At 37.4% G+C, this 16646-nt stretch overlaps 2 protein-coding genes across 2 annotated transcripts in view; one reads left to right on the top strand and one right to left on the bottom strand.

Annotated features, from left to right (window-relative positions):
• Positions 1-11233, top strand: part of LOC149482064 (phospholipid-transporting ATPase VD) — a 60820-nt gene extending 49587 nt beyond the window's left edge. Inside the window, exons 8-16 of the mRNA XM_089704192.1 lie at positions 2290-2534; positions 2823-3026; positions 3798-3888; positions 4767-4918; positions 5377-5500; positions 5942-6204; positions 7653-7840; positions 8200-8337; positions 9265-11233. Of these exons, the coding sequence (XP_089560318.1) occupies positions 2290-2534; positions 2823-3026; positions 3798-3888; positions 4767-4918; positions 5377-5500; positions 5942-6204; positions 7653-7840; positions 8200-8337; positions 9265-9322 (1463 nt within the window). The 3' untranslated portion in view covers positions 9323-11233. The remainder of the gene's footprint in view (positions 1-2289; positions 2535-2822; positions 3027-3797; positions 3889-4766; positions 4919-5376; positions 5501-5941; positions 6205-7652; positions 7841-8199; positions 8338-9264) is intronic.
• On the bottom strand, positions 11219-15758 carry cN-IIIB (cytosolic 5'-nucleotidase IIIB). Its single transcript, XM_089704176.1, has 6 exons — positions 15601-15758; positions 15246-15446; positions 14785-14944; positions 12830-12892; positions 12601-12730; positions 11219-12170 (listed from the first exon to the last, which is right to left on the bottom strand). The coding sequence occupies exons 2-6, from the start codon at positions 15442-15444 to the stop codon at positions 11835-11837; spliced, it is 888 nt and encodes a 295-aa protein (XP_089560302.1). The 5' UTR covers positions 15445-15446; positions 15601-15758; the 3' UTR covers positions 11219-11834.
• Positions 15759-16646: the final 888 nt, after the last annotated feature.

Below are 16646 nucleotides of genomic sequence, written 5' to 3'. Positions count from 1 at the left end.
GATGTAGGCGGTGTCGTCTCCATATGTATATCTCAATGGTGTTGGAGCCCTAGAGCTGTAGAACGAGGAGCGTCGCGGTATATTATTAAGTAGGGAGATATGGGTCAAGGAATAGCGCGTAGAAAGTAGTTGGAGGGGCATCTTGCAGGGTAGCGTGCAATATAGTAGCGTGGATACCGCTGATAGAGTCATAGATTTTACAGGAGATTATTACCATGTCCTGGTTCGTGAAATGTAGCGTGGGAATGCATTTTCATGTTAACGCACCTTCGTGTGGATTTGTGGTATTTTAAATCTGAATCATAGTAGGTGGATTTTAATTCGCTTTCACGCACGTAGTTGTGTTTTGTGAATTCACCGCCACTTTGTCGTATCAACCAAAGCCAAACATTCTTCCAAAACTCGAACTCGGTATATCAAGCCTTATGTGTATCGCCCGCACCCACGCGTAGGTTCGCATGTTTCTCCGCATGTAGGCGCGTCATCTATATGATCGCGCGTGCGAAAATGTGTTTTCCGTGTGTTGAACAATTCGTGTTTCTATACAACTTTGCTGCATGACAAAACATGAGGAAATATTCAAAATAAACATCGTATCTTTATTGACGAAGTGTAAATATTTGTGAAGTAATAAGCTACAATTTTTAAATAAGCCGTTATTCTAGACCTAGACCTTCACAGAGCTTATTAACACATCTACTGACTAATTAAATTTATTATTGAACAATAGCCAACTGCATAAATCGTAGTTGGAATCTTTATTCATATGTTAAAAACAATTAATGCGTTGTTAGCTTTCCTATACCTAATAGTATATTACTTTGAAATGCACGTGTACTTGTGCGATCGTATTGTTCACTCTAATTGGATTTGTTGTACGTAACAGCCGTCTCGGATGCGATAAATTAAATTTATATAATATTTTATGAACCGTGTTTATTTTATTGTTATAGTAGGACCACAGTTAAACTTTATTAAATGATGTGTTATTTCTAATATTATATTTCATAACAAAGGGCTATAACTTCGTTTATGAGAAACTACAAACATTTAGTCATAGCGTTTGCTTCAACTATTGGATATGGCGTGTTGAAACTACATAATAGGTAATTTTATAGACAACATAAATGTGTAAAATATTGCTTCAATACAAATTGAAGGGCTATATGGCAATAGAAATTAATACCTATATTGGGGCGATATTATCGTTACTAATGTTTTAGGAATTGATTAATTTTTCCATAAAAGAATACATTACAGATATTACTATAAAATATGTATTAAAAAGTGTTTTATCTATAAAAAATAACACATATGTTACATATTCATATCGTTTCCCATATATTATTTTCCCAGATTATTGTACCTATCATCCAGGTAGGCAGAAGCGAATCCACGAATCGATCGCGCGTCTCGAGAGCGCACTTAGCCTGGTCGGCATTGACACAAAAGTTACGGATTCAAAGAAAGAAGGAACAAACATTCAATTGATTAAAAATTGGGACACAAAAAAAAATATAGAAACACATACACATACAAATAAGAGAACAAAAAAAATCATATCATTTCTCACTGTGTCAAGTTAGGGGAAAACGTATTCCGAAGCGCTCGCGCGGCTCGTGAGCGCACTCAGTTGCGTATTTGTATCGTTTCCCATATATTCACGAGTTTACTCTATTCAGGTCGAGAGAAACGCATTCGCGAGTCTCTCGCGCGTTTCGAAAGTGCGCTTAGCCTGGTCGGCACTGACACATAAGCCGTACCTACTCCTTATCCATATGCTTTGCATGCTTTCTTTAAATTTTTAATGCCTAGTAATTGTTATGGAAGAGAAGCGCCTTCTAACACAAGTGAAATTTATCACTTAAATGAAGGCACTTACCTCCAGGCTCCAACCCAAGATGAAAACTTGTTTAAAAAAAATAAACAATTTTTTTTTTTGAAGTGAAAACTTCTTTAGCGGCGTTTGGTATAAAATCTTAAACTCGCGTCAGGACACGTGGCCTGATCGAAAAAGCGTAAGACGGATTTTTTTTTTAGCCCTTATATTCCATGCGTAAGACGGATACCATTCCGTTTCTTCTACTGTACATTGTGTAGTATTAATAAGTTTTTGTAACCTTTCTAATGTTGTGCTAACCAAATAAAGACCATTTTATTATTATTTATTATTCCAAAATATCAAACATGCTGAACGTTAATAATCAAGTTTTCACTTCTGCCGGCACTCCCAGGACCCAGAGTGTAACCCGACTTTTTTTTTATATACTCATGGGTGATTACTTCCAGGTCGGGAGAAGCGTATCCGGGAGTCTCTGGCGCGGCTCGAAAGCGCGCTGAGCCTGGTCGGCGCGACGGGCGTGGAGGACCGGCTGCAGGAGCACGTGCCGCGCACCGTGCGCGCGCTGCTCGACGCCGGCATCGTCGTGTGGGTGCTCACCGGGGACAAGCCGGAGACGGCCATCAATATTGCGTACTCGGCCGCGCTGTTCTCGCAGAGCGATAGACTGCTGCACCTGATGTCGAGGGATAAGGTTGGTTTTGGATTGATGGGTGGGCTGTTGATTGCACTAAGTTTAATATTTGTGTGACATTTTGTTTTTTTTTTTATTCCAAAAAAAATTTTTTAGTACATTCGTTTTTTAATACATTCGTTCAATTTTTGTTCTATATTTTTGCGATATGATTTAAGTTTTTTTTACTTGAAACAACTGTTTTACAATAAATGCCGCCTTTGACAGTAACTATATTCCGATCGATTGAATTTAAATATTAGAGCGTGGCCATATTGTTAAATAGCGTTTTTATATACGTATGCGCAGGAGCACGCGGAGTCCACGATCAAGAGTTACCTAGAAGGCGGTGTGGAGGGCGGCGGTCGCGCGCTGGTGGTGGACGGGCGCACGCTCACGTACATCCTGGACCGGCGCTCGGGGCTCGTGGCGCCGTTCCTGTCGCTCGCGCGCCGCTGCTCCGCCGTGCTGTGCTGCCGCGCCACACCGCTGCAGAAGGCGTACATCGTCAAGGTGCGTGCACACGTACATCCTGCACCACGTACATCCTGAACCGCGAACATCCTGTACCACGTACATCCTGGACCGCGTACATCCTGTACCGCGTACATCCTGTACCGCGTACATCCTGAACCGCGTACATCCTGTACCACGTACATCCTGGGCCAGTGTATGCCTACACCTTTTGATGCGAAACAAACTGGTTTTCCGCGACGCGTCGCCGCGCTATATGATGGAATATCTTCATATTACTTTTAATAAATAATGTTGATGTTTCACATCTGACAGGCATCCCCTGACGGCTCATATTTTTAGGGTGGTTTTAGCCTAGCCTCCCTTCCTTTCAAACAATGCAGTCAATTTCTGCATATAAATTGCATTGGGTCTGCATATAAATATGTATGTACCTGTTTCGTAAATAAAGTTTATTTTTATTTATTTATTTAAAAATAATTGCACAAGGTAAGGTATTCTCTACACATCTTTTAGAGTTTAGTTCTTTTAATCCCTTTCTGCCAAGTACAATAGACAAATTCCAGAGACATGTTTTTATCAAATATGGATCAGAAAAGCGATACTCTTCACTTTTGGTACCTTTGAACGTCCTTCGAATGCGAACAAGCACTCAAATTAAACAGATGACAACGCAAGTTTCATCTGTGCAAAGAATATACAATATCTGTGTAGAATAGAGTCGACGTGTTTAATTAACTAACAATTGTTTAAAACAATAATTATAATATATGTACACATATTAATTGGTCAATTTATATGGTATTGCAGGCAGTTAAAGAAGAGCTGGGAGTGACGACGCTTGCCATAGGTGATGGGGCAAATGACGTGTCTATGATTCAAACGGCAGATGTCGGCGTCGGTAAGTATACCAAACTTGCAAATAAAAAGAGACTTAGTCAAAGAGTATCTTTATTCTCTTTAGGGCCGATTTTTCAATCCTTGGATAAAACTTATTCGTCGAATAATGTATAAAACTACCATTTTAAAAACGTATTCTAATTGCCCGTAATTGACAGTTTACGTGACATTTTAATATTATCGTGTAATACTTTATTGGGCGGATAAGTTTTAACCAAGTATTGAAAAATCGGCCCTTACTCTATGAGATATTTAAAGTCTATGTAAAAAGTCTAAGTATATAGAAGAGATACTGACAGTTCGATCTTGACTTAAAATATCTTGCCACAATAACGATATACTATTTACAAATATTTGTATTAAAAATTCTGTAACCATATAAATATAAGTGCAATACAAAGTAGAACATTAGATCATTTTTATGACCGTTTTTGTACTTAAACCAAAATTGAACGTCATTTTCAATTGAAAAGAACGAAGAACGAACTTTGAAGACTACTTATTCTTTAAAGTATACATACTTGTTCTTTTGCGTGCACTAAAATATAATCCGGTCAAGTTAAGCATTTGAAATAAGGATAATTTCGGGAAAGCCAAATTTTGGTGAGAAGCTGGAGTGTACCATAACAAATAAAAATTGAAAAGTCTTTTTTTATACAATTTACGGTTTTCGAGAAAAATCCAAAAAACCTCAAATTTTGACCTTTGACCCCAAATAACTTTTGAAGCACATGATAAGTAGGGACTTTTCAATTTTTATTTGTTATGGTACACTCCAGCTCCTCACCAAAATTTGGCTTTCCCGGAATTATCCTTATTTCAATACTATTTTCAAGCTTAATTTGACCGGATTAATAATACAAAATGCAAATATTCCAGGTCTCTCGGGCCAGGAGGGCAAGCAGGCGGTAATGGCGTCGGACTTCGCGTTATCCCGGTTCAAATTCATCGAGCGGCTGCTGCTCGTGCACGGACATTGGTGCTACGATAGACTTGCCAGGATGATACTCTACTTCTTTCTTAAGAATGCCGTGAGTTTCATAGTTTTTTGAAGTGAAAACTTCTTTAGCGGCGTTGAGCACTTTTTCTGTAATGGGTATAAAATCTTAATAAACTCGCGTCAGGACACGTGACCTGATCGAAAAAGCGTAAGACGGGGATATCAAACATGCTAAACGTTAATAATCAAGTTTTCACTTCTGCCGGCACTCCCGGAGTGCAACCCGTCTTTTTTTTTTGCTGCTACTAGCCTACAACTACCTTATAGCTAATACAAGATATAGTACAGTTTACAAATATATATAACACATGATAGTTAGCAGCCAATCTAATAACTTATTTTTTAATGATATTTAATACACGTTACCTTGCAACTTAGCAAAGACTGTCTTAAACCGATAACAATTTATTAAAAAAAAATTCAAAGCCATATTTAACAAAATTCGTCATGAATTCCTATAATTTACTTGAAACTTTATTCTGTTTGCAGACATTTGTGTTCCTAATCTTCTGGTACCAGTTTTTCTGCGGTTTTTCATCGTCTGTGATGATCGACCAGTTGCATTTAATGGCGTATAATCTTATGTTCACTGCAGTTCCTCCTATTGTTATTGGTAAGTTTCAATCGAATTCAAGCTATCACATTTTGGATAAGTTAGGGCTAACTTTTTAATTGCGCAATTGCAGCATTTTTTAATCCTTTTGTATTCAGATCTATTGCCTCATTGGGGACATTCATTTCATACTTGTTTCACTGATCGATTTTACCTTAAACAACTTTCTCAGTCCTTCAAAATCGAAACATAAAACAAAACCGAGATTTCGTTTTAAAGCTGTTATAGTATTATGGTCTTCTACTTTTAGTTTGTTGTCCTATTTTTCGAACAGCCTGCGTAACCAATGTTATAAATAACCTACCTGGCGTACCTAACCTACAAAAGACCGCGTGGCACTCGGCCCCCTCCTAAACCGACATCGCTTGTAAAGTTGTAGCCTATATATATAGCCTTTACATGTAAAAGTTGAACTGGCTATAAAATATTATCATCCCCTAGGCGCCTACGACCGTGTAGCGCCAGCCGCTCTCCTAACCGAACGCCCCGGACTATACAGCGCGTCCCGCCGCGGACTGGCCTACCGCGCGCACTCCTACTGGCTCGTGCTAGTCGAGTCGCTGTACATCAGTGTGGTGATATTCTTCGTAACGGCCGCTTCGTACTGGGACACGGACGTGGACATATGGGCCTTTGGGGACTGCAATATGACGGCTTGTCTGGTTGTCATGTTGATGTACGTCGCTATTGAGACGAGGAGCTGGGTGAGTTGGGAAATTTTAATTTAATTACTATAATATGTTTAGCTCTAATTTGAACTGAGTAACATGCAAGTTTGGGAACATAGTAAGTTTGGTTTATTGTATAACTAGCTTCCGCCCACGACTTTGTACGTGCATCCCCGTTTTTCCCCGTTCCCGCAAGAATTTCGGGAAATCCTTTCTTAGCGGATGCCTACGTCCTAACACCTACCTGCATGCCAAATTTCAGCTCGATACGTACAGTGGTTTGGGCTGCCGGCTGTGCGTTGATATAGATCACTATATCACTCACCTTTGAGTTTTATATATATAGATTTTGTATTAAAAAAACAAGGTTTGGTCGCTGGCTGCATTGGTTTTTGAATCCGCGTCTCTCGCCGCTCATGATCGATTTTTTGCCACACTTTCAATTAATATGATATATACATAACCATAAATTTTGTATATTTACTAGTACATTGTCGTGTAATATAATCGGTTTTGTATAATTATGCTCCCCAACCATTCAGGGTTTCATGAATAATTAAAAATGAAAAGTTTCGTGATATTGAATAAATTAATTTTCATTTTAAAATGTCATTTTATTTCACGCAGCTATTCTATTTTACGGTCGTAAGTTTTGGTGTGAATATAGATATGGTTTATTTGAGTTAAAGATTAAAGAAATTTATAAAGAATTACACGCGATGCACGTGTTTTATTAGTGGTCACAAGCACAAAATTAAGTAAGATATTTATTTAGGATGTAGATATAAAATAACAAAAGTCTCTAAAAAGCCGCCTCGTGAAACACATTTAAAACGACAAAAATTTCCTTGTATCACTGCTTTTGGTGTTAGTATTGAGCGCAACCGTTGCTTTATGACTGGCAGAACTGCCACAATTTAATAAATAAAAACAAATTCATTTACCAACCGAAAGATACACTCTTTAGGTGAATAATATGCCATTTTGGAAGTGAAACTTCTTAAGGCGTGTTGAGAGTAAAATTTCAATTTCAAATTTCATACCGTTACACAATGAAAAAGGTGACAATGGACAATGGAAAAGATGGAAAAGGTTATCCCAGGACATCTGGCCAGTCGATATACTATTTGGTTTTAAAATCGAATATTCGACATTGAGATAATATTACTACGTATGGAGGAGACTCTAACTAAGTTTTAAAAATTATTATCTAGTTAGGTACTTACCGATGAAAGTTATACCTTTGCACTTTTCCGTATTATTTGTATTATTTGGAAATATCGTAACACACACGAAGGCATATTTGATGCGTTTCACTTTAAAACAAATAAAAAGTTTCACTTTAAAACAAATAAAAAATGAGCATGCAGTTACGCCATATGGCGTATGTTGAGCGGAACATAAGTGATGTAGGCGGTGTCGTCTCCATATGTATATCTCAGTGATATTTGAAGCAAATGTTCATCCATACGTGTTATCCGTAGACGGTGATTCAAGTGGTGGCGCTGTGCGGGTCGCTGGGCTCGTTCCTGGCGCTGACGCTGGTGTACCAGGCGGTGTGCGTGTCGTGCTTCAACCTGCCGTCCACGTTCCGTGTGCTGCAGCACGCGCTGGCCGACCCGCTCTACTGGCTCGTCGTCGTGCTCACCACCGTGGCCGCGCTCGCGCCCAGGTTACTGGCTTATATATTTATTCATATCGATAACCTTTTGCAGAATTAACCTAATTCGGTACGGACTATATATACGCTTTATTTGCCCATTACAGAAAGATTTAAGTGTTAAAATCTATTCAGTACGTTGGTTAAAACCTATATTGACTGAATGTAGCTCTTTAAATCAGTCAATAAGGTTATTGACTGAGGGTGTCGGTCAAAATCCTTATTGACTGATTTAGTCAGATAAAATCAGTCAATAAGGATTTTGACCAACGCCCTCAGTCAATAACCTTATTGACTAATTTTACCGGTCAATAAGGATATTGACTGGTTCAGGGTTTTGACTGTAACATATATAACGTGTTGTGTTGCAGGCTGGCGGTGCACGCGGTGCGCAACTCGTGGCGGCCGGGCGCGGTGCGGCGCGCGGTGGCGGCGCGGCGCCGGGCGCGCTCGCGGCTGCCCTACGCCGCGCACTACCACACGCCCACCGCCTCCGCGCACGTCTACAGGTACACACACACGTAGTGCCAACTCGTGGCGGCCGGGCGCGGTGCGGCGCGCGGTGGCGGCGCGGCGCCGGGCGCGCTCGCGGCTGCCCTACGCCGCGCACTACCACACGCCCACCGCCTCCGCGCACGTCTACAGGTACACACACACGTAGTGCCAACTCGTGGCGGCCGGGCGCGGTGCGGCGCGCGGTGGCGGCGCGGCGCCGGGCGCGCTCGCGGCTGCCCTACGCCGCGCACTACCACACGCCCACCGCCTCCGCGCACGTCTACAGGTACACACACACGTAGTGCCAACTCGTGGCGGCCGGGCGCGGTGCGGCGCGCGGTGGCGGCGCGGCGCCGGGCGCGCTCGCGGCTGCCCTACGCCGCGCACTACCACACGCCCACCGCCTCCGCGCACGTCTACAGGTACACACACACGTAGTGCCAACTCGTGGCGGCCGGGCGCGGTGCGGCGCGCGGTGGCGGCGCGGCGCCGGGCGCGCTCGCGGCTGCCCTACGCCGCGCACTACCACACGCCCACCGCCTCCGCGCACGTCTACATGTACACACATACATACACTTGCACATACACTTGCACGCGCGCACACAAACATACTTGTTCGCACGCACACATAGACACTTGCTCGCACACACGCACAAAAACATACTTGATTGTACACACGCATAAGTACACACTTGCTCGCACGCTCGTACGCACATATACGTTCACATTTGCTCGAGCGAGCACTTAAACACGCTGTAACAATTAAAACCCTATATAACACACACCATAATAAAATGACGAAAGCAGCCTCTGCCGCCACGTGAAATCAGATGAGAGCCTCTGTGTACTTTAAGTGTTCCCACACCACCTTTAACACAAACTAAACACTTCTAATATTGAATATAAATAAACCAGAGCTAACATCGTCCTTTCGCCCACAGACCAACAGACGAAGACGGCCTTCAGAAGAGCCAATCGGAAGTGGCGGCGATAACGTGACGGTGAAACTCGAGCGTTTGTTACAGATTTACTTACACGCGACTCGCCCGCGCGGGACATTCAAACCTAGGCTGTGATCTGTCGATAGAATTATTGTATAGACTTTACGTGCTTTTATACTAACGCGGGACCAAGTCGTCACGTCTCAGAGGACGGAAAAAATTCAACGATGATTTCATAAAATATATGTACTTTGTAAAAGTTAAACCGACGTTCGGTGGGCATCCGATTAGGATTTTCAGTATTGTGTTTAGTTTTATCAACTTCGACTCAACTTAATGTACTTACTTCGCCGCGAGGTGGAATCGAAATTGAGTTCCAGTTTTTGCTTGCCAACATGGCGTCCGCCAAAAGTAATCTCATGCCAATGTTCGATCTCGGCGGACGCGAGACCGGTTGTAAGCCCGGCCCGGTTTTAGGTGTTCGGAGGAAATGTAACACGAGTGATATTGTTATGAATAGATGGTGTATTTTTGTAAGGAATAGTGTTGTCGGCTTCCCTCGTGTGTTGTCGCCTTAAAGCCTTGCTTTCTCATAGACTGCACGCGTCTGGGCCACCCTTTACTTGGACGTGAAACATGCACTAATTACTATTTTATATATAATATCAATTTAATCGACATTAAAATGAACCTAACCGTATAGGTATTATTATGCCCTGCCCAAGAATGTATCAATAGATACAATTTTAAATATCATTGTTTAATTTTAAATGTATTTTTGTATCAGCGTTTACGTAGTCAACAGTAAATAACTTTATACTATCTTAATGTGTCATTTTTAATTTAAATCATAAACAAAAGATTAACAAATGAATGCATCTAAATAGGTGTTTAATTTTCTGTTGAATTAATGAAAAGCTATTAATAGTAAATTATATGTATGCTACATATCAGTACATCATTAGTCTGCGTGTAGTTTGAACCTTTTTTACTACAATCTAATTGTACCGTTAGTGTTATCGTTTTCAAAACAACACGTAATAAAAGTGCCTTTGAATATATAATTACTGCATGTCTCACTCCCAAGCCTCTGCCTACGACTAGATATTTCCTAAAGATTTGACTATTTTTAATACTGTTTCTAGTTATTGTAAATACATACAAATTATATATTTCTACATTGACAATGATTGTTATATGTACAGTAGGATATTTTTTATATTTAATAAATATTTGTGTAAATAACTTGTATGTTCTAAGACTGTTGTTTATTTAAAGCTTTTAATTTGTTGAGTTAAATTAAACGAATAGGGTAAATGCTGAAGTATGTATTTTCCAGTCATTTGATGAGTTTGCTGATTACTGAATGCCCGAGGGCGATTCTAATTTCTTGCCATAAACACGAGTATGCGGTATTCGCGATAATGTTTACACTTGATAACCACATTGTACAACTAAGAAATTAAATCGAATCTTTATTTACAAATATTATGTTTTTGCTTTATTTATTTCGTTTTTGATACACGCGATGCCTAGGACTTTGTTCGAATAACTGATGATAATGTTGCATACACCTGTTATTTGCACAGGTATTTTACGTAAAGTTTGATATTCATATAATAAAATAAAAAATATTGTATTCTAGTTACCGGCGCGTAGTATTCGGATTATTTAGCAGTATTTTTAAATTATACCTAGTCTTGTCAACGAATGTTAGTATTTATCCAGCATTTGTTATTTAAGTTAGTCTTCTAAAATTATCTTCCATTTATTAATTTACATATAACATGTATGCTTTGAGCGTTTGTTTGTAACATCTCATATGCAGCTCTTGCAGTGTAGAGAAATGTCGGAATCTATGTATCACCTGATATTAGACAGCACAGAAGAGCACAGTGATGACTAGAAAATACATTAATATTCAAAAGTGTTGTTTTTAAATAATAACAAAATATTTAATTTTTAAAAATTGTTTTATTTCAACCATATTACAAAAATGTCACATAAAAACTGAAAATTTGTTTACCTACTGTAGCATTTACCTGAACAAGCTTCGAGAATACTGATGATTTACAATATCTACCCATTGAGGATTAATATAATATCACTGAAGCTTTGTCGACAAATGCTATCTTTGTACATTTGTTATGTAAAAGTAACTATAATTACTTGATATTATGCATGTATAAAAATGCATTTTTAGTAATGTCAATATTTGGCTTGTACAGAGTTAAATCTAGAAATGAAATATTTAATCTAGGTTATCTAAATTGGTATATAAAGAATATTAATAAGAAAATTTAATTTCATGTTAACTATCTATAACAGTATAAAACAAAATATACATAAGTATTTTCAAACAAAAAATATAACAAAGCAGAATCTGCTCATAACATAACAATAAATTGTTTAACGAATTACAAAAAGAAGCACACAGTCCATTGGACTAAAACAATCTGAGTATGAGTACAAGTTCATAATATTTATATTACACAATCATGCATTAAGCACCTTGTATTTATAGGCTCACTTTTAATTTTTATTTCAAAGTTCATATAAAATGGTAAGTGTTATAGCATCAATTTACATATGGCATTGGCAACATCCATGGTATGGTCGTTGACAAGAACAATGTCGAACTTGTTCATATAGTTGTTTAGATTGGCGTCAACATTTCTGCCGAGGAATCCAACCTTGATGATAACATCGCAGTGGTCCATCCCCTCTGCCATCCCTGCGTCACCAATATTATCGCCCAATAACACCACATTGTTGCGTTCCTTCACCATCTCATAATATTCTGTATTCTTTATCACAGCCTCGTTTTTATTGTATGTGTGAATCACTTCACCCTTGATTCCAACTATTGTGTCATTCTTATCCAAAGCCAAAAAGTTTGAGATCACCTTGAACAAAACTTTCAATTTTGTCATCACGGTTGGACTTAACTATGAAACAACTTGAGAGTAGTTGACAAAAAATCTAAGTTAAGAAACTAAATTAAAATACTTGTACCTCTACCTCTAAAAATATTCAAGACATTGAAAAGTTAATGCAATATTGGTGAATATATTAATGCACATGTAACACTGATATATTATCAGTATTAGTTACTCACATCTATAAAATATTTATCAAAAAACAGTATTAGTAGTAAGTGCTTACCCACATCAATTAATTATTTATCAGAAAACAGTAATGTTTAACATAGACAAATGATAAACAAACACATTCTTATCTATTTTATTTCCATTTAACCAGTATTATACTGTATAAACAATTATTGCTAACCACTAATGTCTTCATAAAATACACAATCATAATTATCATAATTACCTTGACATTTGGTAAAAGAAAATTAGCAGCTTCCATAGCGGCCACAACACATTCACCGAGACCAGCAGAAAACACCAACACAGGGACTTGATGTTTATCACTCCACATTATTAAATCTTTAACACCAATTCTGTAAAGAATAAACTTGTTTAACTACAACAGATTAAATTGTGATTATGAGATTTAATCTGAGCATTAAATTTTTTTTTATTTTTTATTATATAGTTACCTGAAGCATTCCACCATTTTTTTGCTGATTTCTACTAACTCTTGCTTAGGTAATTTCATACCTCTGAAAAATAAACATGAACAGTTTTATTTAGAAGACACATAAAATTAAGTAGGGAACCAACAACTTTATGATAATAGGCTTAAATTTAAGTCTTGTTATATAATATTAACAACACAAATATATACTATTTTAAACAATATGAAAAGCTAATTAAGAAATACAGATAGATAGATATTAAAATTCAACTATAATATACAGGGTGTCCCAAAAAGTAGTGATGAACGGAAGCTGGGAGGTAGAGGACCAAGAGGGCTATCCGAATCACCCCCATGTGTGTTATGCGATTTTTCGTATTTTCGGAGTTATTACATTTTTTTCAATTTTTCATCTATCGCCGAGTATGATGAGATTTTTATTTATGGTGACGTGAATTATTGCGCTAGATGCTTGATTTTTTTTGTGTGCTAAGCTGAAAGATAGGCCAATTCAGTATGGTAACATTTACTATCGTTAGATCTTCGAATGGAATAAAAAAAAGAATTAAATGCCAAGAAAGATAAAATTACCCAGTATGTTCATAACTTCAAGGGCCCATAAAAAAATAAAATCACATAAAAAAGGTTTTCCATTTGGCTTTTAAAAACTTGCTCTATCGATCAGGTAGCTACCCTAAAAATTTCATTTTATTATTCTGAAGGCTTCAATCGAAAAATTGAAATCTAAATGTGGTAAGTGCAAAATTTTTATTAACATGATGATCATTTAAACCAATAAATAGGTGTTTAATTACCAGAATTTTTTTTTAAATATCCCCGCTGTTGCTCAATGCAAGTGCGACATCACCGTAAAAAGTTGTCTTTTAAATGTCTGAATGCTTTTTTATCATTTTTAATGGTTTCTTCTGCTACTATGAATTTCCGGGCTATTTCGTCCAAATTGTGGCATTCTCTCAAGTAGCCGAAGTCTTTTTAGTATCCCCATTGAAACAAATCAATGGGGTTTAGGTCGAGGGACCGTGGAGGCCAGGTTTTAAAGCAGGCGTCACCGGCGCATGCGCAGGCTGCAACGACCAATCCATCTTTCAGGGTATTTTTGCCCTTTAGCCTTGCCTCCACGGTCACCGGACATTAACCCTATTGAATTTTTTCCGTGGGGATACTACAAAGACGAGAGACTGCCACAATTTGGACGAAATAACCCGAAAATTCATAGTAGCAGAAGAAACCATTAAAAATGATAAAAGAGCATTCAGACATTAGAAAGACAACTTTTTACGGTGATGTCGCACTTGCATTGAGCAACAGCGGGGCTATTTAAAAAAAAATTCTGGTAATTAAACACCTATTTATTGGTTTAAATGATCATCATGTTAATAAAAATTTTGCACTTACCACATTTAGATTTCAATTTTTCGATTGAAGCCTTCATAATAATAAAATGAAATTTTTAGGGTAGCTACCTGATCGATAGAGCAAGTTTTTAAAAGCCAAATTGAAAAAACATTTTATGTGATTTTATTTTTTATGGGCCCTTGAAGTTATGAACATACTGGGTAATTTTATCTTTCTTGGCATTTAATTCTTTTTTTTATTCCATTCGAAGATCTAATGATAGTAAATGTTACCATACTGAATTGGCCTATCTTTCAGCTTAGCACACAAAAAAAATCAAGCATCTAGCGCAATAATTCACGTCACCATAAATAAAAATCTCATCGTACTCGGCGATAGATGAAAAATTGAAAAAAATGTAATAACTCCGAAAATACGAAAAATCACATAACACACATGGGGGTGATTCGGATAGCCCTCTAAGTTCTCTACCTCCCAGCTTCAGTATATCACTACTTTTTGGGACACCCTGTATATAATATCTACATACAAATATATTTTTAAATTACACATAATGTTAATGTGTCTATAAATATTTATATTAAAGTAGTGTATACTTACACTAAAAGTTTATGTGCTGCAATATACCAATCAATCATGTGTTTTGTCTTTTCCTCAATACCCATTTCTGAATCGACTTCTATTGGTTTATAAATATTAGAGAGTCTATTATCTTCATCTCGATAATATTGTGGTACTGATGGGCATTCTCTTAACATACCTATAGTAACAACATACCTAATGAGTCTTATGATTATGAAACAATATGCTATTATGTTGACAATAGTAATATATAGATTTAAATTATTACAAACATAATATTCTCAACCCTTACAAGTCCAATCATACTTTGATTCATCAATCATCTGTTAATATTTATGATACTATCTTCCTGCAGTGGAAACAATTATAATGGGTTGAATGTATTAACGGTATACTTACCGTATATCCAAAACGCGTATTTTATGTAAAGTATTCATATTCATTAAAAAATAAATTTGCAATGGGATCTGAAAACTTACCAAAGCTGGTGAGGACAATTCTTCCAGTATCCATATGATGCCTAGTTAAAGTGTGGTCAAAATCAGTAACAATCTGTAGTTTCTTGTTGCCATCTGCTATTAAATTATTTATTTTCTCTAATAAAACATCCTTGTCCTTGATATGAATGTGAGGCTTCGTTAGCTCAGGTATTTCACTTAAACTCGACAGTAATTTCATGGCTATAAATAAACTTTTCATTTAATAAATGTACCTATGTGGAAAACTTAAATTTTTAATAATAATTATACGAACAACTTGTTGCCTGTTTAAAATTAAGAAACTAAATTCTAAGTATATTAAAAAGTACACAATGAATAATTTTAATGCACTTACCTAATTGTCTGTATATTTTTTTACAAAAATATGCTACGTATGCTTCACGTTTGATTCTAAAAACTTTTGTAGAGTTAATTTTAACCCCGATGAACAATATTCTGATTTTATTGTTCGATAAATTTTGACAACTGAAGAAAGAAAAATATTCCTGAAGTATGAACTATGAACTATGAATTATGATGAACGTCAACGTCCAACGACCACCACAGATGACGAAACGACGACTACGTAGAAGGGACCACAGACAAGTGACATTGGTGATTGGAGAAAAAAAGACGTTTGGCACTCGGAGACTGCCGCGCCGCGGTAAAGCTATTGCATGCTATGCCTTTAAGCCACACCTCCGCGCCCGTCGAAATGGGGAGCGTGAGGATTTTCGTTACGGAATTTCTGGATTCGGTCCCCGCGCTCAAGGCCCGCGATAGAAGCTATGCAATAGCTTAATAAGATTAAATGACAATCTCTATAATATAAATAAACGGCATATAAATGCATATTTCTGTGCATTAAATTTTTATTTTCTCGTAAGTCATCCACAGACGATAATGCAGCATGACATGCTTTACGTGGTGTCATGCGTGAATGATGAAGCTTTCTATTTTAATTTTTTTTTACTCGTTTTCTGCGCTAAGCGATTGTACCTACTCCACATAAAGCACTCTCTGGTGCTTTAATTTAACTGGGATCTAAATTAATAATATGTACCATATCTAGAGTTTTAACTCTAGACAATGCAACGTAAGCCTACCCTTTACAAAATACTGAACAGCCGTTTCTGTCTTTGTATGGAAGTTTGACCAAGCGCTGCCCAGAAAGAAGACATAGTACATTTTGTTCCTCAGGTCAACACTAGCATGTAAATCAAAGCGCGCCAAACTATCCCAGGAGTTAAGAGATTTATAAACAAAAATGTTTTTGTGCGAACTTTTTATTAAAAATAAAAAAAAATCAACAAACATACTTAAAGACATTTAAATAAAAATAAAAAAAATATCCTGTCCAGGATTTTTGCAGCAAACCCATTTTAAATAATTTTTTAGAAA

Source organism: Colias philodice, chromosome 15, assembly GCF_061535455.1.
Source record: "Colias philodice isolate Cphi_HAF_F1 chromosome 15, ilColPhil1 Martin Lab GWU primary, whole genome shotgun sequence".
NCBI classification, from domain to species: Eukaryota; Metazoa; Arthropoda; class Insecta; order Lepidoptera; family Pieridae; genus Colias; species Colias philodice.
The sequence above is the reverse complement of the archived record's forward strand: the minus strand, read 5'-3'. Positions and strand labels throughout refer to the sequence as shown.